The 24818-nt window shown below is 37.8% G+C and overlaps 1 protein-coding gene across 4 annotated transcripts in view; it reads left to right on the top strand.

The window, feature by feature from the left end:
* The window catches only part of LOC114248439 (thyroid transcription factor 1), a 53169-nt gene that overhangs the window by 23471 nt on the left and 4880 nt on the right, over nucleotides 1–24818 (top strand). For all 4 annotated transcript variants that reach the window (XM_089738456.1, XM_089738455.1, XM_089738454.1 and 1 more), the window contains 2 exons: nucleotides 5708–5856; nucleotides 13263–13358. In XM_089738456.1, the coding sequence (XP_089594582.1) occupies nucleotides 5708–5856; nucleotides 13263–13358 (245 nt within the window). The remainder of the gene's footprint in view (nucleotides 1–5707; nucleotides 5857–13262; nucleotides 13359–24818) is intronic.

Here is a 24818-nt window from a genome sequence, read left to right as displayed (position 1 = left end):
ACTAGCACAGATTTGAATAGAGTTTTTCTAATGAGACCGCTGGTGATAATCCGTATCGGAAACAATACAGTGTTAATGGCACCCTTGAGACATGAGGTCTAATCTGATTAGCTCGGTGATGTAGTAATAAACGCCGCATCAGGCAAACTTTCGCGTGATGAATAGTTTTGTTTGCTCTTTGTCTGGATGTCTATTATCTATTTATGTAGGTATATATTTAAACGTATATAAGTATGTAAGTCAGTCTTTAGTACCCATATCACAGGGAATCTTAAATTGAGGTCGGATGACCGTGCGTGATTTGTTTCCAGCTATCATTATTATTATTAATAGTAATTCTAATTGTGCAATAATCGCTGTATCAAACACAAACCTAGGTCCGATCAGAGACATATAATCCTTTTATATCGTATGTAACTCAATACGAATACTCTTAGATATTCAAAACTGCCTTGGGTAACGTTTTTTTTTATTATTATTGCTTATATGAGTGGACGAGCTCATAGGTTACTGGAGCCCATAGACATCCACAACGTAAATGCGCCACCCACTTTGAGATATAAGTTCTAAGGTCTCAAGTATAGTTACAACGGTTGCCCCGCCCTTCAAACTGAAACGCATTACTGCTTCACGGCAGAAATACGCAGGGTGGTGATACCCATCCGCGGGGACTCTCAAAAGGTCCTACCACCAGTAATTACGCAAATTATAATTTTGCGGGTTTGATTTTTATTACACGATGTTATTCCTTCATCGTGTGAACCTTTGTTGAGTACGTATCTCATTAGAAAAATTGGTACCCGCCTGCGGGATTCGAACACCGGCGCATCGCTCAACTTGAATGCACGAACGGACGTCTTATCTGTTAGGCCACAACGACTTCATTTCATTTAATTAGCAAATTCTCTCAGGTTAAGTCCATGAGCTCACCTAATCGTTAGGGCGTAGCTAGAATACCCTCTTAGGCTACCAGCGAATAGGTATGAAAGAAAAGGTTTACATGTGTGCGCTTCACGAATTCAACTTTTTAGTTGTGTGGGTGCTCCGAATCGATCTAGTAGCTGAGCCAACTTCACTAATAAAGTTCTACATTTAGACCAATGTCTGGCATTGGTTTTTTGAGTAATGTACGTGGGACACACTTGGGATAAATGTCCCTTAATAGAACGCCATATACTTTTGGGATACAGCTAACAGCTAAATACTTGTTATAATATGTCAAATCATATCGATGCGCACATAAAATGGATATAACAAACAAAAAGAACAAAATTAAACCTTGCTTTCAACAATGCTTTCAACGACAATTACTGCAAAATTTCTAAACAGCATAGATTTATAAATAATAATGTGTTACCAGTATACGAAATTCTTCCCGATATACGGGCAATATTCCACACATCACTCGTTCCGAATTCAACTCTCTATTTACAAAACACTCGAACTCGGAAAGGGTCTTTCAATAAAATATTACTCCCCATTCTGTCTTCCTCGAGCTCCTATTGTGCATTGAGGCTGTTTATCGTAAACTTAGAGACGTTTAAACTGAAGAAAGAAACCACTTGGTATTTTAACAGTGATTTAATATTGTCGGTGGAAACATTTAGTATATTTAGGATAGTTAATCAAACATTTCCTATTGCCTTATGAAACATGACCGAAAATATAGGCGAACAAAGATGACAGACAGAGATAGAGATACCATGGTGAATAATTATTTCAAAATTCACGTGTAGAAATTTTATATCCAAAATCGGGTGGGAAAGCACCCCATCCCTCTCTCACTAAGTGCCCCCCGAGTTTGTTCCCTGACCGCTACGTTATGTCCTTGTTCAAACGAGGTAGGTATGGAAATAGTTTTTAGCGGTACGAAGAGGTTTGGTTGTTCTCTGAACATTTTTGCCAATTGAAGCTACTTAAAACTCAATGCTAATAAATGAAATCATTTACTAACTTCCTTGTCGTGCATTAAACGGTGAACCCGTTAACTTTTAAAGTAATCCAATTCGTAAATATATCATTTCGAGAATTATGAATAAGGTTTTTTTACGACAACATTTTTATGGGATTTTGTTTAAATATCAGCGAAGGCCAATAATCTAATAGTAAGCTGCCAACGAGGAATGGAGCGAAGTCTGCTGAATATAAGAAAGATTCATAAAATCAGAAACACAAATATTAGAGAAAAAACAAAATCTATAGATGCTCTCGAATATGCCAGAAACTTGAAGTGGAAATGGGCTGATCATGTAGCCAGACTTAAGGACCAGAGATGGACTGCAAGAATAACTGCATGGGAAGGGCCACAAGGCAAAAGAAAAAAGGGTCGCCCGATATCAAAATGGGAGAACGATATAAAAGCTATTGCTGGCCCTCGATGGATACAGGTAGCTCAAAATAGAACCAAATAGAAGGACTTGGAGGAGGCCTTCACCATGTTTAATAGGTTTCATTAACATTAATGGGCCAAACATAAGTGAAGAAAAATAAAATTTATTAAATAGCTATTTACTTTGTATTTTAGCAGGAAATAAAAGGCTTTTTATTTTTATCTTATTTATTTATTTATCAGCGAAAATTCCGATATCATTTCTTGAAACGCCAACCCATAGACACAGCCCGCTGCGTTTCACGCCGGATCTTTTCAATGGGTCGCGATTCAAAACCGGTGATACATTCCCCGAAAATTGCTCTTGCTAGGGCTAGTGTTAGCAAATTCTCTTAAGTTAAAACAGTGAGTTCGCCTACCAGTCACAGCGTAGTTGGAATAACCCCTTAGATTAACAGCGAATAGGTACGAGAAAAAAGAACCTCAAAACGTGCGTTTTTACAAATATAGCGACAGTTTTAGTGAATCATGGCTGGAATTCATTAGTTAAAACAGTAAAAGGAAATACCAGACACAGCTTCGTTTAAATTCAGCTACGGAACCGCGTATCGCCAGCATCGAACCCACTCGCAAGCTTACATTCGACAATTGATTCAGACTTAACGTACGTAATGCCTCACAAAGAATACGAGCTCCATTTACTTTGTTCGGTCGGGATAAAAGCCGCCATGTTATCGGAAATTCGGATCATTTAGGTTCGCTTTTAATTGATATCGTATTTGCTCATGGCCTTGTGATATCGCTTTGTTCGCAAGCTCGAGATTTCACTGTCATGCATCAAGATGGGTGGAATACATTAAGTTTATAGACCACGGCAAAGATACACCATCAGATCATTGGTGCCGTATTAAAAACTATCCATACTGTTTCTTTTTTTATTGCCTAGACAAGTGAAAGATCCGACATTAAGCCCCGTGTTAAGTGGTTACCGGAGCCAATAGGGATGAACAGCGTAACTGCCGCCTCCTAAGTTTTAAGTCTGTGTTTTATCAGGCGGCATCGCGGCAGATATCCCTACCACCCTACCATTAGTGCAATGAACTTGTTACGTATGAATACAATTTATCCATCATGTCTCAACGAGCAATAACTCGTACTACGATTTTACTACAACGATTACCTATTTAAAGATATCCTTGAGTGGTCACTGAACTAGGGGCCATAGTTAGGTAGGAAATATTGCCGGGACAGGCGGAGAGACAGTACAGACTGTATACCGTCCGGCTTTGCATTAAAACAGTTCGATAACTCGAATAATAATATATAGATTTCGATTCATAACGTCGATTATCAAAATTAAGACAAATAATAAGACAATAAAGCTTAATAATTTACTGACACGCTGAATGCTACGTAGTGGCTGTTTAAATTTAATTGCTTTGCCGCAACTGACGTAGTGAAACAAAAAAATAATCGCGAGTGTCGCTACTCGGGGGATGAAATGTGGCTAGAGCAAGTAATTTTGTTAATGTTGCTAGGAATTCAATTAAAATAATTTTAAATCATGATTTGTGACATAATCCAAGTTGAGTTAATGGTGAACCATAACTATAAGGCAATCATTTGTTATGAAATTTCAGTACACTTATGCCCGGTTCCAAAAAATAACGAATCGTCATTGTATTATAACAACTAATCGTAATCATGCTACCAATACGTAGGCGTATATTAGCGTTCCACAACTATTTAACTTGCCGCGTTACCTACGAGCATCCGTCGGCGCGCTGCTTACTAACGAATCCCTCTGCGTTTCGTTAATGCAAATGATTGTGTCACAAAGATCCTTTAGAAATAAAACTCTTTTCAAAATACATAAGTTTTTATTAGTATTTTTACATAAATATTTTAAAATAATATAAATTAATTATAATTCATCACATATGTAATTTTATTTGAACATTCACAATTTAAAAACAGTTACTTTAGTTTTAACTGTAAAGTGAACAAAACGCCATGAAGAGACAAAGGAAACGCCAGATGTCGGCCGGACCGCGCCAAAATACCAAAAAATTTGTGTTAGCGTCGTACTTTGTTGTTCGTTTATTTCATTACAAACTGATAAATTGTAATGTAAGGGAGATATTCCATGATTCCTAGAATTAAAATAAACTAGTAAATACTATTTTCATGTGTTAAATAGTTAACTACTTCATAAAATACCAATTAACAGCTGGCATTAAAAATACGAACCTGGTTCCTTTTACCTTTAAAAAAGGATAAATTTCACCTAACAGTAATTGCACAGACTGCTTGTCGAGCCGAAATCTTAGTTGAAACTCCTGATTATCGAGCTCTGAATAATAATTGATTCTTGTTTTATACACTCTATTACTTCGCGTATCATCACTTGAATCGTCGCTTGAATTCAGTAACATTAAAACTTCGTTATCACTTTCTGAACTCGACATTTTAAAAGAAAAAACACAAACACAAAAATTCCAAAGCACAACCGAACAAAATCGGTAGGTTAAAAAATGCTCTACGCGTGGTAGTTCTGACAGCTCACTGACATTTCTAAAATAATATAGGAACACTACAGACAACAGTCTCCATACAAAACGCAGTACGAACCGTTATGTTAGCCCTCCCATCCGTTAGTAGCAAGTCATCAGTAATTTTAAAAACGAGTCGTTTTTATAGGAACTATTTTGTCCTACGATTCGTAGATATTGTAACGGATCGTAATATAAAACGATTCGTTTTTTGGATATTGGAACCGGGCGTTAGTAGTCTACCTTTGTAGGCACTTAATAAACATCATACCGCATTTGACAATAACCCCTAATTTAAGGACAAGAAGATATAAAATTGATTGAAATTAAAATAAAAAGTGCAATACCCATACGTAGTACTCCTTTCTAAAAGTTCAAAGTAATTTAAATTAAGTTTTTTTCTTTGTTATGACTTTTTGAGGTTACAATGTTTGATCGAGCGAGCATACGGCTTACCTTCGAAATATAATCGAAGTACCAATGTCATTTTACAACGACTGTGCTACAACTAAGAGAATTAAATTACCGTTTTTAGATCGAAAATATGTCAAACTTAATACCAGGTACCAGCCTTAATAATAGGTACTACTACACTGCCTATTTCTGCCGTGAAGCAGTAATGCATTTCGGCTTGAAGGATGGGGCAGCCGTTGTAACTATACTTGAGACCTTAGAACTTATATCTCAAGGTGGGTAGTGTATTTACGTTGTAGATGTCTACGGGCTTTAGTAAACATTTGACACCAGGTGGGCTGCGAGCTCGTTCACCCATCTATAAAAAAAAAAAAAAACTTGAGTTATATAAAAAACTAATGCAGTACTTCAGTTTCCAGGCTGATGACTTCAACGTCAGGGGGAATGGGTCATGTCAATAACATGGGCGGGCTGGCGGCGTGTGCGGGTCCTGACGCCAAGCCCATGCAATTCCCGTTGGCGCAGCGGCGGAAGAGGAGAGTGCTCTTTACACAAGCCCAGGTCAGTTCACTTTGAAGCATTCTATAGTCCAACTTTTGAACACGTTGTATACCGGACTGTAAGCTCCCGACGCAATAAGCCCGAAATGCTTTTCATTTGAGCAACTTCGACATTAAAATAAAGTAAGTTTAATGTAAGCGCCGAGTCCTGTTCATCAGATCCATTTATACCAGGGTTGGCAAAAGATCTTACTGTCTACTGACGAAAGACTGTGCGATCTACCAATGAATGACCTTTCTTGAAATTTAATGAAACAATGCAGTTCAGTATACAAGTAGCATATTTTCTTTTATTATAAACAAGCTTTTGCCCGCGACTCCGACCGCGTGGAATAGTTACTTTGGCATAACGCTAAATTTTACCCCCCCCCCCCCACTTCATTTACGTATAAAGTGAAAATATCTTTGAATTATAGAATGTTAAGGAAGCTATTTAAATCCCTATTTTGAAACATTCTTTATTGGTGCCCCACTTGTATTGGTCTTACCGTCATGTTATATAGCCTATAAGCCTTCCTCAATAAATGGACTATCTAACACTGAAAGAATTTTTCAAATCGGACCAATAGTTCCTGAGATTAGTGAGTTCAAACAACACACACTCTTCCGTTTTATAATATTATAAGTATAAGTATAAGTATAAGTATATAGATATATTTAAATAAACCTAAAATTATAACTAAATAGATCAATAATGTGAGGTAATGGTCATTAACAAATGATAAAAGATGAAGATGATGCGCGCAGCAATTCGTGATTACGTTGCGCAGTCTGTTCTATGTATTTATATTTTTTCTCATAACACGATCGACTGAAATAATAGCCACGATTGACCGGTCGATCGCGATCTACCGGTGGCCAACCACCCCTGATTTACACTATTTAAGCCCACAGAGTTTCTTGCCGGACCTTCTCAGTGAGTCGCGTTTCCGATCCGGTGGTAGATTCTGCAAAGCACTGCTCTTGCTAGGGTTAGTGTTAGCAAAGTCGTTCGGTTTTAGCCCCGTGAACTAACCTAGTTTTTAGGCTACGTTGACATAGTCTCTCAAGGCTATCAGCTTAGGTAAGGAAAACAAAACTGTTTTAAATTGCATCTCTACACTTATTCTACAGAGGAACCATTACGATAGACGTAAAGATTACGATAGATATAGAGTGGAGATTTCTTATCATGGTAAATATCTTGTTGGTATCTTGTTTTAGAGGGCGAAGCTAAATACATTATATACTTAGGAGTATCCACAGCATTTATAATACTTTTTGCGCTATAAGCTAGAAATGCTTACGTGATTTTATGTATGAAACTTGAGATGTGAGGTTATAGTCTCAATTTGAATTCTTTTTTTTATTGCCTTAAAGGCAGACGATATAACGATGGTCGGACCAAATAGAGGAACTGAAAATATCTGTCAGCGACGCACTCCACCAAGCTACAGAACGGGATCGATGGAGACCAGCTAGTTGACGGAATCGGACGGAATCACGATCCTCAGCAGTGAGGGACCGATGGAAGAGAGAGAGATAGGTAGACGAGCATACAGCCCACCTGATGGTGAGTGGTTACCGTCGTCCATGGACTTCAGCAATGCCAGGGGCACAGCCAAGCCACTGCCTGCCGTTTGATACTTTCTACAAGCCTCGTTTGAAGAAGGACATGTCATAGCGCTTGGGGAACACTTACATAGCGACTATCTTACTCAATAAGCCGAAACGCATGAACGTTTCCCGGGAGAAATAATTTCACGGTTGTTACACACGCTGTAGGTATTTTTTACTAGGTCAGTGATCTCTTTATCAGAAGTACTACATACACTAAAGGTTGTCTTTTGATACGATTTGTTTACAAACAAGATAGTATTTTTAACCTTTACGCAAATAGTTTTCATTTTTAGTTGCTACAACTTATGATTGGTTACAAAGATTAGAAAATGCAACGTCATTAGAAATTCGTAGTAAAATATTATCGCACGAAATTATAGATCTATGTAAAATGATCATTTATTAGTAAGCGATTGGTGGTATTTATGTCATATTTAATTATTTAACACGTTTGTAAACATTTATTTACGTTTGAAATGGACGAGGAAAGCATGCATACGTTGCATAAAAACAAATCACCTACGAATAAAATAAAATACAATTTTAGTTACAACATTTATTGTTTATTTAGACGACCTGATTATTTTCGCAAGCGAAATAAATGATTTCATTGTTTTATAAGAATCAAGCCAGCTTATTTGGCGACCTGCAATGTACCTGATTATTCTGTTTCTATGATTGTACCGCGCTCACACTAACCACACAGGATTTTGTTCCATATTTTCAAAAGTAAAATACCTGAGCCTTCTTAAAGACCTTTTAACATTAATTTTTACCGGCGTTAGGACCTCTTGTGAGTCCGCACGGGTAGGTACCACCACCCTGCCTATTTCTGCCGTGAAGCAGTGATGCGTTTCGGTTTGAAGGGTGGAGCAGCCGTTGTAACTATACTGAGACCTCAGAACTTATATCTCAAGGTGGGTGGCACATTAACATTGTATATGGGCTCCAGTAACAACTTAACATCAGGTGGGCTGTAAGCTCGTCCACCCAGCTAAGCAATAAAAAAAAATCATTTTACTATAGCGCCAACATTGGTACAGAGTAGCGCGTTGTCGCATAGAGTAGTGCGCAAATAACATTTATTTGAACTTCCATTAGGCTTTTTTTACCTTTAATTCTGGTATGAGAATGAATTCTGTTCTAATTTGTTTTCTAAGCGGCCTAGTTTTAACGAAAAATTCCAATTCATCTAAAGATGGTATTGGGTTAATTATGACTTGGAGCGACAGTAACATATGCCTTTTTCTTTTTTTATTGCCCGAGCAGGCAGACAAGCATACGGCCCACCTGATGGTAAGTGGTTACCGTCGCCCATGGACTTCAGCAATGCCAGGTGCAGAGCCAAGCCGCTGCCTACGCCTGGATGAGCTGTATCATGTGCCGCGCTAATAAATCTCATTTTCTTCTAAAACATACACATTACTATTCGTATGGATGGTGCTATACATTTGTTATCTACATGCGCGATCCAGCTCGATTCACCCCTACGATCGTATTCGCAACCCTCGCCCCAGGGGTGCGTTATTTGTCGATCATTTTACAAATAAATACTACCTCGGGGATGTTACCTGTTTTAATTCAAATAATCCTGGCAGTTCATTACACGATTATTTTTAATGACTCTCCTTGTATCGACCTAAAAATACTTTGTATGTAGGTATCTTCTTTAATTGTGGATTTTTTTTTATTGCTTAGATAGGTGGACGATCTCACAGCCCACCTGGTGTTAAGTGGTTCCTGGAGCCCATAGACATCTACAACGTAAATGCGCCACCCACCTTGAGATATAAGTTCTAAGGTCTCAGTATAGTTACAACGGCTGCCCCACCCTTCAAACCGAAACGCATTACTGCTTCACGGCAGAAATAGGCAGGGTGGTGGTACCTACCCGTTCGGACTTACAAGAGGTCCTACCACCAGTATAATTAAAAACAACTAGTGAATAAGTCTTAAAAACTACACAGGAGGTTTCGCTCCAAGAGTCTAAATTGTATACTGTGAACCAAACACCTATTATTAAATCAATTATTAATATCTCTGCAAGTAATTCAGATTATTTAAACGCCCCGAAATAGATGAGAAACCGTAATGCGACAATTAAACTATATATTCAATATAATACTGAAATAATGGCAATTAGTCGCAGTTTTGCGAGTCGTGCGTTGATAGACCGCTTTACGAGGGAGTTCGGGGTACAGTAGGGGCGCTACCATGGCTACTGAGATATTAAACTTCATAGATCATATTTTATTGTCAAAATTGTTACAAAACAAAAAATTTGGGTTTTGAGAGATCGCAGAACTTCAAATATGTTGTATGAATTTAAAAAAGAAGGCTAGCTTAAAAGCAGATGCCTAATATATAATATCTTTCGGACAATCGTTTTATGGAGGTGAATCTGTGTAGGTAAATTAAAATAGTATGTTGGTCGTTGGGTTACGAAACTCATTCATAAAGGTTTTCTCGAAAATTCTCGAAAATCGATCTCGAAAATTACCTATTCTACAAGATTTTCCACCACTTGCTTGCGTAGGGTTTTCAAGTTTTTTGGTCACGTTGCGATGAAGAAGGGCGTTAATAGTTCGTTAGTTAGTAATGCGCTTCCGTTTGAAGGGCGGGACAGCCGTTGTAACTATACTGAGACCTTAGAACTCATATCTCAAGGCGGGTGGCGCCATTTACGTTGTAGATGTCTATGGGCTCCAGTAACCACTTAACACCAGGTGGGCTTTGGGCTCGTCCACCCATTGAAGGAATAAAAAAAAGATGTGTGGTGTCGTGGGACACCGGATAGGAACGAAGTTCCATATAAAAGAAAAAAAGAAGAATTACGAGAAAAAAATCGCGCGGTGAAATATCACTGTGCGGAAAACAAGGCCTTATTCCACGGACTTTTTCTTACGGTTTTTACTATCACATTTTTTTCAGTTCGGTCGCGCAGCAAAATCCCTATCTTCTCCAAGCCTGCCGTAAGGAACTTCGTTCCAATAAATAAAACATGTAACATTCTGAGGATCTGATCGCTTCGGACAGGTCACTTAGCAGGTCTCGGATGCTTCCTATGGAATGACTTAATACGCAATTTACATTGAATTCGTACCCTACAATCTAGTAGGAGCCTTACTCTAAAGGTATACGCATAAAACTGTAAATTACGTTAAAAGTAGGGTATTTAATTGGCGAGGCGCCGGGCCGTGGCGCTCCGCCCTCGACCCCGCCCCGGGGGCGCAGCACCACGCCTCTGTTACATCGAGCGTGTAATTAATTCTATTCCTCGGAAATTCCCCGATGCCTGTTTTATGAAGTGTACGTGTGAGTCAAAACGAGCTTTCGCTGTGCTTTCGTGGCTTTTTTTGTTGTTGATGTTAAAGCTCGCGGTCGGTAAAGTTTTTCGCTTTTCGTTCGGGGCTGTCGGTGGCGTTAAAAGATATATTGTTCGGGACCTGTGACCGCGAATGTAGAGCGAGCTTGGCTCTAAGCTACACGGGTTCAATTATACTTGGGTTCAGTCGCTGTGCGCCTGTACAACAAAATCCCACAAGATGTTCAGAACCTACATATACACAGGTTTAAGAAAACTATTAAAGAACATCTGTGCAATAAAGCTTAGGTACTATAAAGTCAATGATTATCTAGAAGATTGCACAAAGTGGGAATGAGTTGCTCGCTCCGGGCATTTCAATATTGCAATAATTGTTACGTTATAATACCTCTTGTAAAAATGAATAAAAAAAAAAAACTAATATTAAAAAAAAAAGACATGCCCGCTGAGTTTCTTGCCAGTTCTTCTCAGGACGGAGGCTAGTTTTTGTGAATTGGCGGTAGTTCTTTTTGACGTTCAACAAGTATGTTATTTATGTTGAATAAAAAAAAAAATTTTGCTTTTTGATTTTGATCGAAACTCAACCATAATCACTGACACCTCAATATATAGATTACTTTAATCTTTTTTTCTTTTGTTTTGTTACGTAGACCTGCTTTTTCTCGCAGAGATGGACAAAAAGTAAATACCTAGCTCGTATTTGTTTTTCATATTTATGTACATACTACGTTTCAATAAATAGGGCAATGGGGCATAGGGCATGACAACAGTGTGTTCTAATTTGCAAAACTGTAGGTATGTTTGCGTTTCCTTTTTTTGTTAGGAACTAGCTGACCCGGCAGACTTCGTAGTGCCTCAATCGATAAATAAAAGACCTAAACTTTTGTATAAAATAAACTTAAAACAAACAAAGGAAAAACAAAATTGTTATTTTTATTTAATTCCAAGGATTTTCATATTTATCTACCTTTTAAACCTTCTCTGGACTTCCACAGATAATTCAAGACCAAAATTAGTCAAATCAGTCCAGCCGTTCTCGAGTTTTAGCGAGACTAACGAACAGTAATTCATTTTTACATAATAATATATAGAATAATATTAATTAATTAATAATAAATAAACATTCCACATTTTCTGCTCTCAAGTAATGAATCCTTACTTCGTTTACAAATGAGGAAAGAAATCATATATCGAAATCCGAATCATGAAATAATTATAAATAAATTGACTTACATGGAGTATACACGTCCAGTAGGTACTCAACATCACTAGACCATACAAAGATGATATTTCTATTTAGCGCTTTTGTTAGGCTTATAAGCAACAGCGCACTTTCTTTTTGAGGTCTACAAAATACCCTGATATTAAACAAGCTGATTCAACAATAAAATTCAAGTAAATAAGAAAATTGCAATTTTTTATGAGCAAATTGTATGCATGTTTTATATGTTAAATCAAGTGCCCCACATTTATAATGCATTTAAAATACAAATAGTATATAATAAATATGCATAATAGGATTAATGAATCCAGGTGGAAATGAGAGTTAATATATCTTCATACAAAATTTCTATTCTCAAGATGAAAATTCAAAGCGATACTTAAAAAAGCGATTCTCAATCCGTCATTAATGAATCGATATAAAATTGGCGTATGTTTGTATTACGATTGAAGTTGATAAAAAAAAACACGTAAATAATATAAAAATTCCGTTTGTTTAATTTGTAATTACCGATGTCTTGTCTACGCACGAAATCCAGAATTCTAAAGCAGACTGATTAATTTTTTCATCTACCCGCTATTTTTATAATGCGACTCGATTTTTATTTATTTATTGCTTCGATGGGTGGACGAGCTCACGGCCCACCTGGTGTTAAGTGGTTACCGGAGCCCATGGACATCTACAACGTAAATGCCGCCACCCACCCGAAGACATGAGTTATAAGTCTCCGTTTTTATCTATACATAACGATACCTATACATAACACGAGGTACGGATTAACCAAAATAAATTATCTACGACCATGTATCTACGTACTTCGCATCAAGTCCACGCATCGCGACTCCTGTGTGCTTAGTGCGATTTTTTTAAATTCTCGGCAAAGACAGAGACGCTGTTCTAACTGCATACAAATTTGAGTTAACTTTTACGCTATCGAGAACGTTAAAAAACTCGTTTCACTGGTGGTAAGACCTCTTGTGAGTCCGCACAGGTACCACCACCCCGCCTATTTCTGCCGTGAAGCAGTAATGCGTTTCGGTTTGAAGAGTGGGGTAGCCGTTGTAACTATACTCAGACCTTAGAACTTATATCTAAAGGTGGGTGGTGCATTTGCGTTGTCGATGTATATGGGCTCCAGTAACCATTTAACACCACGTGGGCTGTGAGCTCGTCTACCTATCTAAACAATAAAAAATAAATAAATAAAAGACTGAATGACCAAGGGAACGTGTTGGGTATAATGAAATGTTTGGGTTCACAGGTTTACGAGCTGGAGCGGAGATTTAAGCAGCAAAAGTATCTGTCGGCGCCGGAGAGGGAGCACCTCGCCTCGCTCATTCACCTAACGCCGACCCAAGTAAGTTTCGATTAGGTGTACGATCTCTGAGTGAAATCGGTAAACAGTCGACGTCGCCCAAAACACGTCATATCGGATCCTCCCGATCTACTAACGGTGCTTTTAGGTACTCCAAGCACCGGTCATCGTTCTCGTCTAACCCGTCATCTGCGACGAGGGGCTCGGCGAGTAAATTAACCCACAGACACGGCCCACTGAGTTTCTTGCCGTTAACTGGTCCCGTGATAAGTTCGTAAAGAACTTGTATTACAGGTACCAGATTGTACCAGATAAGGGAAATAAATGTAAGATTTTTATTATACGCATGCATATATTTAATATACATCCATAATCCTGGAAAATATGTACATTTTTAATTTATCATACAAATATCTTCCCTTGGCGGTATTCGAACCCGCGACCACCTTGTGTAGTGACCATGTCACTTACCACTACACCAGCCGGCCGTTTAATTGTTAGGGTTCACCGTTCACCTACTTGTTAGGGTTACGCTGAAATGGCCTCTCAAGGCCATCAGCTTAGGTAGGAACAAAAGAGTGAAATCGTAGAAATATTTAAATACATTGATCGATAATATTTGGATAACGTCAAAATTCAATGTTTTGTACTCCTGAAAATAAAAGGTTTTTATTACAACAGACTTTTTACTGTAGCCTTGTGAGACTGTAACCTTAGTTACCACCTTCTCGTCTCTATCTGCCGCGGAGCAGTTGTTTAGTTTTGGAGGGTAGGATAGCCATAATAAATATACCTTGTGTCGTCTACGGGCTTCGGTACCCGCTTGACAGAAATAAGATCGTGAGCTTACTCATTTGACTAGTGTCAATAGTAAATGAAATAAAAACGAATTATGTAAGACCAATTTTAGCTACAATTGAAATCACACGAAACCGTGAGAAAACAATGCTGTACCAACATAACAAGAATAAAACTCGCAAACGTATCTCCGGGCGTTATTGTTTATTGTCATCGAATAACAAGTGTAACAACATTAGGGCGTTTCCTGGCTGCTACCGACACCCGGACATAAATCACTGCATCGCCCGGGGCACGCCGCCCCATTACCACGATACGCCCCGGGCGACCGCTTGTTATATCTCTGGCAACACAAGACGGTTGGCTCGTTAAAGTTGGCATCTTGTTTCACGCGCTGATGGCAACACCAGTGGATCGAGCCCTCGCCTTTGATTGTCGAGTGTGGCTTCCTTGTTTGAAGTTTTTTTTTCTCGAGTGAATCTTCAAATTAGGTGAGTGTAGACGTTTCGGTGTAGGCACAAGTGCTTTTTGTGGTGTTTCGATAATTTTAAAGAAAGCAATAACAGAAAAAAAATTGAGTTTCTGAAATATATAAAAAATAAGTATAATACCAAAATGGGACTGGTTATAAAAGCTGTGTACGTACAATATAGTGCACATGTATGATGTACGCGGGTACACGAGTGGGCGCTATTAATATTTCTGTCAGCGGCACGCGACCCGTTTTCCCACATTCGCGTTTGATTCAAATCCAGTTTCACAACGGGCCCGTCGATAATCTCCGCCGTGTCAATATAAATTTCATAAACTCACCGTGTAACCCCGACAAAGGGCCGCAAACATCCATGAATAATCTCCATTTTGAGGGTGTCAACACCATTTACGGCGACGGCGTTTGAATTCGCGCCAAAACAAACGTCAATCTGAGTTGGCGGGAACAATGGAGGCGGCTGTCAGCGAGGCGCGAGCTAATTCGATGATTATAATGCGGTGCATTGTCGCTATATTAATTGGTTCATGTTGTGTTGGTCAGGCATTGTTCGTTGGTGGGTTGATAGGCTAATTGGTTTGCTTAATGTCATTTAAGACATATGAAACATAAACACAACACAACAAAACACGTTGAATCTTTTAGAATATTCGTATAAAATGCAATTTTTTGTCTGAAACACTTCAACGTTGACTGCTCTATGAACTGCTTAAATTTTAATTTTAAGTAATTAGTCGAAACTGTTCATTAGAATCATCCACCATCCGCCTTCGGAATAAAGTTCGATCTTACTAAAAGGAACGAATGCAGTAGTAGACCGCGGTGAATTGTCAGAATTTTTTCACAAAACATCAAACTTTAGAATTAACTTCAAATGAGGTATTAGAAAAGAGTGCCTTGCGTTTAGCAGGGCATTGCTATTACCTATATTGGCATTTAACCATTTAGGATCAGATGTCTTCCAAGCTCGTCAACTTGGAATGTCAGTAAGCCACCACGTCAATGTCAAGTCACTAGTGTTACTAACACAAAAAAAAACGTTGAAGGTAATATAATTAATAACGGCAGTAGAATGATGCAAGTTGACAAATTCAAAGTAGCCCAAATACAAAGATCATGAATAAATACAGTACTCGATATAAGTACCTAGATATATATTTGTAGAGTCGTTTCGCGTTTAAAGCAAATCGTGGTACGGGAAGCTCTGTGCATATTCATAACGTTCCCTGGCGAGCGCTGGGTAAGGCTTGGCATGTACTATAATAATTTTAACGTATTTAAATCGCAAACATTATTTATTACACGGTATTTCTCAAACTAATGACTGTAATATCTATTTTTATTTTTTATTTTGATCTTTTTTTTGTGGCTTAGATGGGTGGACGAGCTCACAGCCCACTTGGTGTTAAGTGGTTACTGGAGCCCATAGACATCCACAACGTAAATGCGCCACCCACCGTGAGATATAAGTTCTGAGGTCTCAAGTATAGTTACAACAGCTGCCCCACCCTTCAAAACGAAACGCATCACTGCTTCACGGCAGAAATAGGCAGGGTGGTGGTACCCACCCGCGCGGACTCACAAGAGGTCCTACTACCAGTAAATCTTTAAATCATTGACTTAGATTGATCAAAGATGGTTCTCTAATCCTTCTTTAAGTAGCATTAGATCCTCTGATCCAATGCTACGTAAGCTTTATAGAGCAACTTCAGAAATAGACAATTCAAGACGAAGTTTTAATTGAATTTGAATAACTATGGGTAACCTAATCAATTCGTTAACAGTCGACCACAGCAATTATAAAGTACTAGCGACCCGCCCTCGCTTCGCTTCGGAAACATTAAAACACACATGAAACCAAAAAAATAAAATATTTTTTTTTTTTAAAAAGTAGCCTATGTTCATCAGGGAAAATGTCGGCTTCTAATGGAAAAAGAATTTTTCAAATCGGTCCAGTAGTTTCGGAGCCTATTCGAAACAAACAAACAAACAAATCTTTCCTCTTTATAATATTAGTATAGAAGTATAGATATAGATATTATATTATAGTATAGATTAGAAACGTCGGAAATAGTATAATGATAATAGAAAACGCTAGATTATACTGTATTAATAATTTTGATTGTGCCTACGGGTCGTGAAATCCGAAGATAAACTTATCCGATGGTTATCGGATCCTCAAAATCGATATCCACGCACGAAACCATAAACAAATTTATTAGAAAAGAAAACTGAAAATTGTGCTTAGCTCTAGTGATCATGAGGATATTTGTTGCCGTCTTTGTTGAACGGTCGAGCTCATAGTCCACTTAGCATTAAAGGTTTATTTTTATTGGTGTAGTTTGACGGTTGTCCCGCTCTACAAACGGGAACACGTGACTGATAGGACACGTGATGAGAGTCACCGATGATATGCGCCCAATGCTTTGTCGGTATAGCTCTTGACCGAATGGTCATCAATCGCTTCAGGTGTTGGTGGCATACTTCACAACACACGGCCACTCTTCTCTGAAGATAAAAAAAAGTTGAATTTAAATTTAGCTACAGACTTTCGATTTTTTGCGGACTTAGTGTAATTTATCAGACGCTAAAGACGTATTAATTCTGATTCGCCAGTTAACCTTACAAAAATTAAGGAATACCGTTGTACTTTCAACCTAACAAGCAATAAAGGCTCCCCGGCCGCAGCCCAGAACGCTCCGCAGTATTTGGCGTTCACTGCAAACAGAGGGTCCTCGCTTCGTTATTTAACTTAAGTAAATTTCTATGTTAGCGATGCGGCTGCCCTCTATCGGCGCTCCGGCGACTGTCGCTACTCCCAGAGCGATTTTCAGAATGTATAATTTTTTTTTGGTGTTTTGATTTCATTATTTTTTCTCAGTAAGGTATCGATACTGAGTCAGCTGGGTTATTATTTTGGAAAGTATGTTCAAGCGGGCTGCCAAGCTCGATGTTTGAACGCTCGATTGACGAGATTTAATTATTTTCACCTCAGCAGCTCAAACATGCCACTTTTGCTGCGAGACGACAGTGAACAAAACATGATTTTGATTCGAGTGTGAGTCAAAGTAGCTTTTTAATTTTTCAACCTTCACAGTGCCGCGATCGACATTGTTCAGCCATAAATTCGTCATCTCAGATCCTCCCGATCCACTAACGGTGCTTTTAGGTACTTCAAGCACCGGTCACCGTTCTCTTCGAACTCGTCGCTTGCGACGAAGGGCTCGACGAGTAAATTAACTCTGAGACACAGCCCACTGAGTTTCTCGCCGGATCTTCTCAGTGGGTCGCGTTTCCGATCCGGTGGTAGATTCTGCGAAGCACGGCTCTTGCTAGGGTTCGTGTTAGCAACGTCATCAGGTTTGAGCCCCGTGAGCTCACCTACTAAAGTTAGGGTTACGCTGAAATAGCCACTAGGGCTATCAGCTTAGGTAGGGAAAAAAAAAAAACCATAAATTTGAAACATTCGAATTTTACTGTGCTCTGTCTCTTTCACATGGATATAAAAAAGAAAAAAAACAAACCCCTTCGAAATTCGATTTTGGCATTCGACCTCAAAGAAAACACGTTCGGAAACGCGTAAATTAAAGATATTTGTAATAAATAAATTACGTTTTTTTTAATAGTTATTTTAATCTATTCCTGTTCATTTCTATCTCTCCTAAGTAATATGTGTTCTCACTGCTGAGGTGAAAAGTTATGTGTGCTACACGAGAGCAAAGTTTTTTGCATCTCGTGCTGTTGAGTCAGTTGAGACAGTTGAGTGACTACGCTCAGGATTATAACTTTGAATCAATTCGCTTGCTCGAGACTCAAAATCAGCACTCGAAACAAAGGACAACTTTGCTCTCTTGTTGCACAACTAACTATTAGTCATTTTTGAGGCACGAAACAAAGTGAGAAGTCTGGTCTACTTATATCAAGTCGTAAGACTTAGGGTACAATTCTTTTTTTTTGTTGAGAGCCTGGTTTTCTTTTTTTGTTTTCAAGAAAAACAGTAAAACGTTATTTAACTATGTACCAGTTCCTTACCACCACCTACCTTATCATTTTTGTGAAGAAGTTTCGCAATAGAGAATAGTGAGGTAACTGTTATACAAAACACTTGAGGCTTCAACTTAATACTAGTGGTAGCGCATCTTGTCAGCCCGCACGGGTAGGTACCACCACTCTGCCTAGTTCTGTTGCGAAGCAGTAATGCGTTACGATTCGCAGAGCGGGGCAGCCGTTGTACTGTAAGCTGAGATTTCGAACTCTTGTCCCAGGTGGGTGGCGGTATTTATATTATTGGTGTCTATGGAATCCGGTACCACTTAACACCAGTTGGACTTTCAGCTCTTCCACCAATCACTAAAAAGTTAGGGTGGGGTCATGCATGATGATCGTGATGTCTATGTATATGTATATGGTTACCACTTAACGTGAATAGTGCGTTTAATTATTGTTTTGAAGATACATATATAATTATAGTGGTGTAGATTGGGAGAGGCCTATGTCCAGCAGTGGACGACTGTGGGCTGTTGATGATGATGATGATGATATAATTTACACAGTATTCCGTCTGCTGGTCTTTCTCACGGCAGTTTTCATCACCTGCCTTTGAGGCTGGGTTGGTCCCTTCCACTACGGGACCACATCTGTAAAGTGATCGAGTTTTCCAAATGACTTATTTGTGTTCCTATTCGCTCGTTAACTTTATTTCAATAAAAGATTACGAGCTAATACCAAAATTAACCATCACAAACACCATTAAACACTGCCATAGCGTATGAAAAAACAATGAAATTCCACCCTTCGATATTACAAACAAAAAAACAAGGTCAACGTACTAAGCACGGTGTGGCCCGCCGAAAAAAAAATTAACAATAACCCTCTAGGAGTGCAACCCGATCATTGTCTATGGTCACGTACCCGGCCCCTCCGGATATCAAGCATGCGGGCACCGCGATATTAATGGTAACAATAAGATAATAGTCGTTTATAAACTGAAACAATGTTCCTTGAGCGGGTACGAACGTCGGGTAGAAACGAGTCAACGTGCAAATTGATAATAATGTTGAATGACAGCGATGACAGCTGACGTATGTTTTGATGTCAAAATAAGTTTTTTTTTCTTATTTGGTAACAAAGTCTTTTTCCAGAACAAGTTTAAAGATCACATAATAATTTAAATCAATAAACAAGTTTGATAACATAAAAACGAAATATCAGTTTAACACAATTAAATTATCCACAGTGAAAAACAATATTTGGTGGTATTTATTAACATTTTATTGGTTTTTAGAATTTACTGTTGGCATTTACGAACATTTTGTTTCTTTTTAAAAAAATGAAAAATTCCAGATCAGTAGTAATAAGAATATCAAATAGGTACAAAGTGCATTATATTTAGGTTTTATTTAATAATTCTTTGGCGTTCGTGGATGTTAGAGCTTATAACGTCTCGACCTTCGGTGTTTTTCTTTCTTCCTATTCGCTGGTAGCCTGAGACACTATTTCAGCTTCGCGCGGATGCGAAGGTAATTAATAACAAACGTTGGAGCTTGATATCATTGAAGACATTTAATTTTGGGTGAAACCCCGTCACGACAATGTGGTATAATGTCGTCGATTTTGAGGTATTTCTCAATAATACAAAGCTGTGTTCCTCTTGTATGGCTAATTTTATAAAAATATGGTTTTACTTAATTCACATCTCAATGATATTACGAAGTTACAAATATTATTTTACTAAAAAGTATTTGCTGATTGCGGTAGCCCGCAATACAATCCAATATTACTCAGGAAACCGCGAGAGGTAAAAAAAAGTAATATTTTATTATAAAGCTATCATCATTATTTGAGCTAACCCAATATTTGAAAGCTCGTACCGCAAAGCTCATCCCCCGCCATCCCTATAATCTTCCATTAATTCCACTTCACTTTTTTTTATTTCAAATCTCCGTGGGATTTTCAATACATTTCCTGTAATCGATGTAGTTAAAAAAAAACAAAATGTTTATGGTATCATTGTTCGAATTAAGAACGCGGCTATTCAGAGTTGTCGGTACGTCAAAATAAATTTGCCGAAAAAAAATACCAAATTTGATGTAATAACCGCGAAATTATTGGCTAGTTTCGTTCGTATTTTACGATAATGGGTGAGCGATACTCATTGTATGTTTTCAATGGAGTTTTTGTCGAGGGTGGATTAGCTATTAAGAGGATAATGCACCTGACGCAAGCGCTTTGTGCGGCAGGTAGTCATTACCGAATTTGTTCAAGAGTGTTTACGGGTAACGAGAATGGAAACATTCTGCAGACTGTTACAGTTCAGTTTCGCATTTTTTTAACTGGACAATTTTCGATATTTCCAGAATACCATTCCTAGGACGACTAGAATATAGATTACTTAAAGGTTGTTTCTTTAAAAGCAAATAATGCCTCAAGATCTATTAGATCCACTGTAGATTGAGCAATACACCGCCTATAAAATTGTTTTTGTCAAAACTACGATTAAATGTCTAATGGCCGCTAAACTCTTTGTGTATAAAAAAAGCAAGAAAAAAAGATTGCGTCTTTTTTTAAAATAATGTACTATTGTTAAGAGTTAAAAGCGATAAAAATTATAAAAAATGTTTAATTAAGTATAAATATATTTGAAAATATTATTAATACTAACAATTATCTGTATGTTCGTTACGTTTTCACGGTCAAACATGAATTTGAACTAATTGGGTTTGACGAAATTCGGTAGGTATGGGAATAATAATGGGAACCTTGAAGAAGAAAATATAGTCAGTAACTTTCATCCCACTAATGAATATGGTTAAAGGAAGCATAATTCAATGTCTGCATAGTCACGTTTTTCATCTCGAGTCAAGGCGTTATTGTCATAACTATGTAAATAGTAGTCACAGTACTTACGGTATCTATAACAATATAAGGAGGCCCACAGACACAGCCCACTGAGTTTCTCTCCGGATCTTCTCAGTGGGTCGCGTTTCCGATCCGGCGGTAGATTCTGCGAAGCACTGCTCTTGCTAGGGCTAGTGTCAGCAACACTCCCGGTTTGAGCCCCGTGAGCTCACCTACACGTTAGGGCGAAGCTGATATAGCCTCTCAAGGCTATCATCATAGGTAGGGAAAAAAAGGAAGCTTACAAACTTTGTTGGACAAACTTTTACAATAATTAATTTTGATAATTTAATTATTCAATAATAAAATAAAAGTAGAAACTATTTTGTAGTATTGAACGAGACATTTAAATAAAATTGATGGTAGGTAGGACCTCTTGTGAGTCCGCGCGGGTGGGTACCACCACCCTGCCTATTCCTGCCGTGAAGCAGTAATGCGTTTCGGTTTGAAGGGTGGGGCAGCCGTTGTAACTATACTTGAGACCTTAGAACTTATATCTCAAGGTGGGTGGCGCATTCACGTTGTGGATGTCTATGGGCTCCAGTAACCACTTTACACCAGGTGGGCTGGTCCACCCATCTAAGCAATAAAAAAAAAATTGTTGAAAATACTCTCGTGATTCTGCATTGTAATGTGAGCAAAACAAAGGCGATATTACATAATATATATATCATAATAAAATTTTCATATCATTCACTTTCCTTACTTAATCCCAAACAATCAATGGCTGATGTTTGCGTAACGTAAAATAAAGTAATGAGCATGCTAAAGTCAGATTAACGAAAATGCAGCTCATAAAATCAACAAACATTACGTTAATATAGTGAATTGGAGTTTAAATGTATTTGCGAAGGATGTTTCACGGTCCACAGACTGGGGTCGCGCACCACGCAGCTTCTCAACGCAAACAAAATTTAATCTCTTATGTATGTATGCAACTTTATTGCGGGAATATTGTTGTATTGATGTAATAAAATGCGTTTATCAATTGCGACATAAATTCTGTTTTATTTGTTTAAAACTTTCATTGTTGTGGGATTGGGTGCGTGGATTTTATCTTAATTTTTTCTCAAAGCAAAAGGCAATGACTCTCATTAGCAATCCAAAAACTAGTTAGATGGGATGTTAACGGCGATCCAATTACTATTAATTAATTTTATTAATTTATTAAATTAATTATTATTAATTAATATATCTACTACTTCTACTACTAAATGATATCTTAAAATTCTAAAATAAACACCAAGGACTACATATGTCGCATTTGGCTATTCGATGTATCGCACGCGGTTTGTTTTGGCCCCAAATGACGTCACTCGTAGAGATGTAGTGAAGAGGAGTAGGAGTGTTCGTTAAAAACTGATTAATGAATTATTATTAATTATTGAACTGATTCTGAGTTCTGGTATGTTTGTTAGATCAAATGATTTATTTGGGTTACAACCCACCTTGGGTTGGTGATTACCATAAATCACTGGTGGTAACTGTGCAGGTGGGTTTTTTTTTTATTGCTGAGACGGTCGAACGTACATTATTAGTAGAAGTGGCCTACTGAGTTTCTCGCCTGATTTTCTCACTGGGTAGTTAGGATTTGGTGGTAAATTCTGTGCTCTTGCTAAGAAGTGTTAAGAAATTCTCTCAGGATGAGCCCGTGAGCTCACCTACCGCTCCGCATAGGTACAATAGCCGCTTAGGCTACCAGCAAATAGATAGGGAATAAGAAAATTAGAGGATCATATTGTGAGGTCGCACGTTTGAGTATCACAGCACCTCTTTGCCCACGGTATATTTTACTAAGCTAAAAACAAAGTTAAAAACTAAAAACTAACTAACTAACTAAAAGCTGAAAAGCTAAAAACCCAGTCGCCTGACAATTATGACAAAAGAGAAACACAGAATTTGAGATTGATTTGAAGTTAATAAACAGGACATCATTTTGCATGGCATAGAGTGCGTAAGCTAGTAAATGTGTAACGAAGACAGTTGAGAATTATGAATCCACTCATTAATCTTACATAATACGTATTCAAGTTTACCTCTTAACACAGGACGTGTGATACATAAAATAATTTCAGAAGATTTGTTCGCGGGGACTAGTTTTATTTTATTATGTTGCATTTTAACGAATTTTGTGTGTCTAAAGCCATGACTTAGATGAAATTGTAAAAAGGTACCTAAATAATTGTTCCTACAACTCATCAATCAAATTATATTTCGATAAATGCCATAATATTCCTTTTCTAGTTATGTCGTAGGTACGTAGGTTCTTGTTTTGACAGAAACACAATTATTTTGGGAGAACTAATTTCGTAAAATGACAATTTTTCTAAGTTTAATTATAATATTTTATTTTTCTATTTAGGAAATCGCGTTGGGAATCTTCCTTATGCGCAAGTATAACAGAATACTGGACATACATAGTTGTATTGTTTAAATTTAACTTTATGATTGGACTTCACTTAAACATAAAACCGAATTGAATTTGTAATTTCGTTTGTAAAAATATACCTTCACCGCTTCTACCGCTACGAGCCATCACCTGCAATAACAAAATAAGGAATTTCACCAATTTTTCGACATTGATTTGTCACGTAGCCTCCGAACTTGGCAACATTCCATTTACATCTGTCAATCTCGCGTTACTGTTGCTTCTCGTCATAAAACTGAGGGTATAGAGTCTACAATCGCACAGCAAGGAACATTATGGTTGCATGCGTTTTCATTTTGAGGTCGTTATTTTGATAAGTTAACAAATAAATGAAGCGCATTGATCGGCTGTCAGAGTCGTGCGTGTGTTTACTTAGTGCTCGCTTCACACGTACACTTATTATAAAAATTGTGACAGTCAAAATATGGAATAGAATACACGAAGTCTACGATCGGGAATGTTTAATCTGAACGGTTTCTTAATTTGAAATTTTAAACAAGGTATTCGTTTTTTTTGTTTTTTTTTTACGTTAAATTATGGCGGCTATGCAAATTGTTGTTTTAAACAAGAACAAGAGATCCTAAGGCAATAGTATATGACAATAATATTCTCGAAGCTAACTGTAATAAAGTACAATAAAGTAAACGAAAAATAAGGTTCATTTAAGGAGTTTTATGTCAAAATACTTACTTATATGTTTTCGTTAACTCATAAGCTAAAGCTCAGGTGTTTGTGGAGACATCTGGCGGACAATCCAGCACCCACAAACCCTTGAAACCTTGGAACCCACGCGTCATATGATTTTTAATAGTATTATTACCTTATTGTAGTAGGTATGCTGGACTCGACGCCTACTAAAGCAGTTTCGGAAGCTCATTGACACAATTGC

The sequence above is a fragment of the Bombyx mandarina genome, chromosome 25 (genome assembly GCF_030267445.1).
Source record: "Bombyx mandarina strain Sakado chromosome 25, ASM3026744v2".
NCBI classification, from domain to species: domain Eukaryota; kingdom Metazoa; phylum Arthropoda; class Insecta; order Lepidoptera; family Bombycidae; genus Bombyx; species Bombyx mandarina.
Note: the sequence above shows the minus strand (reverse complement) of the source record. Positions and strands in the feature narration are given on the sequence as shown.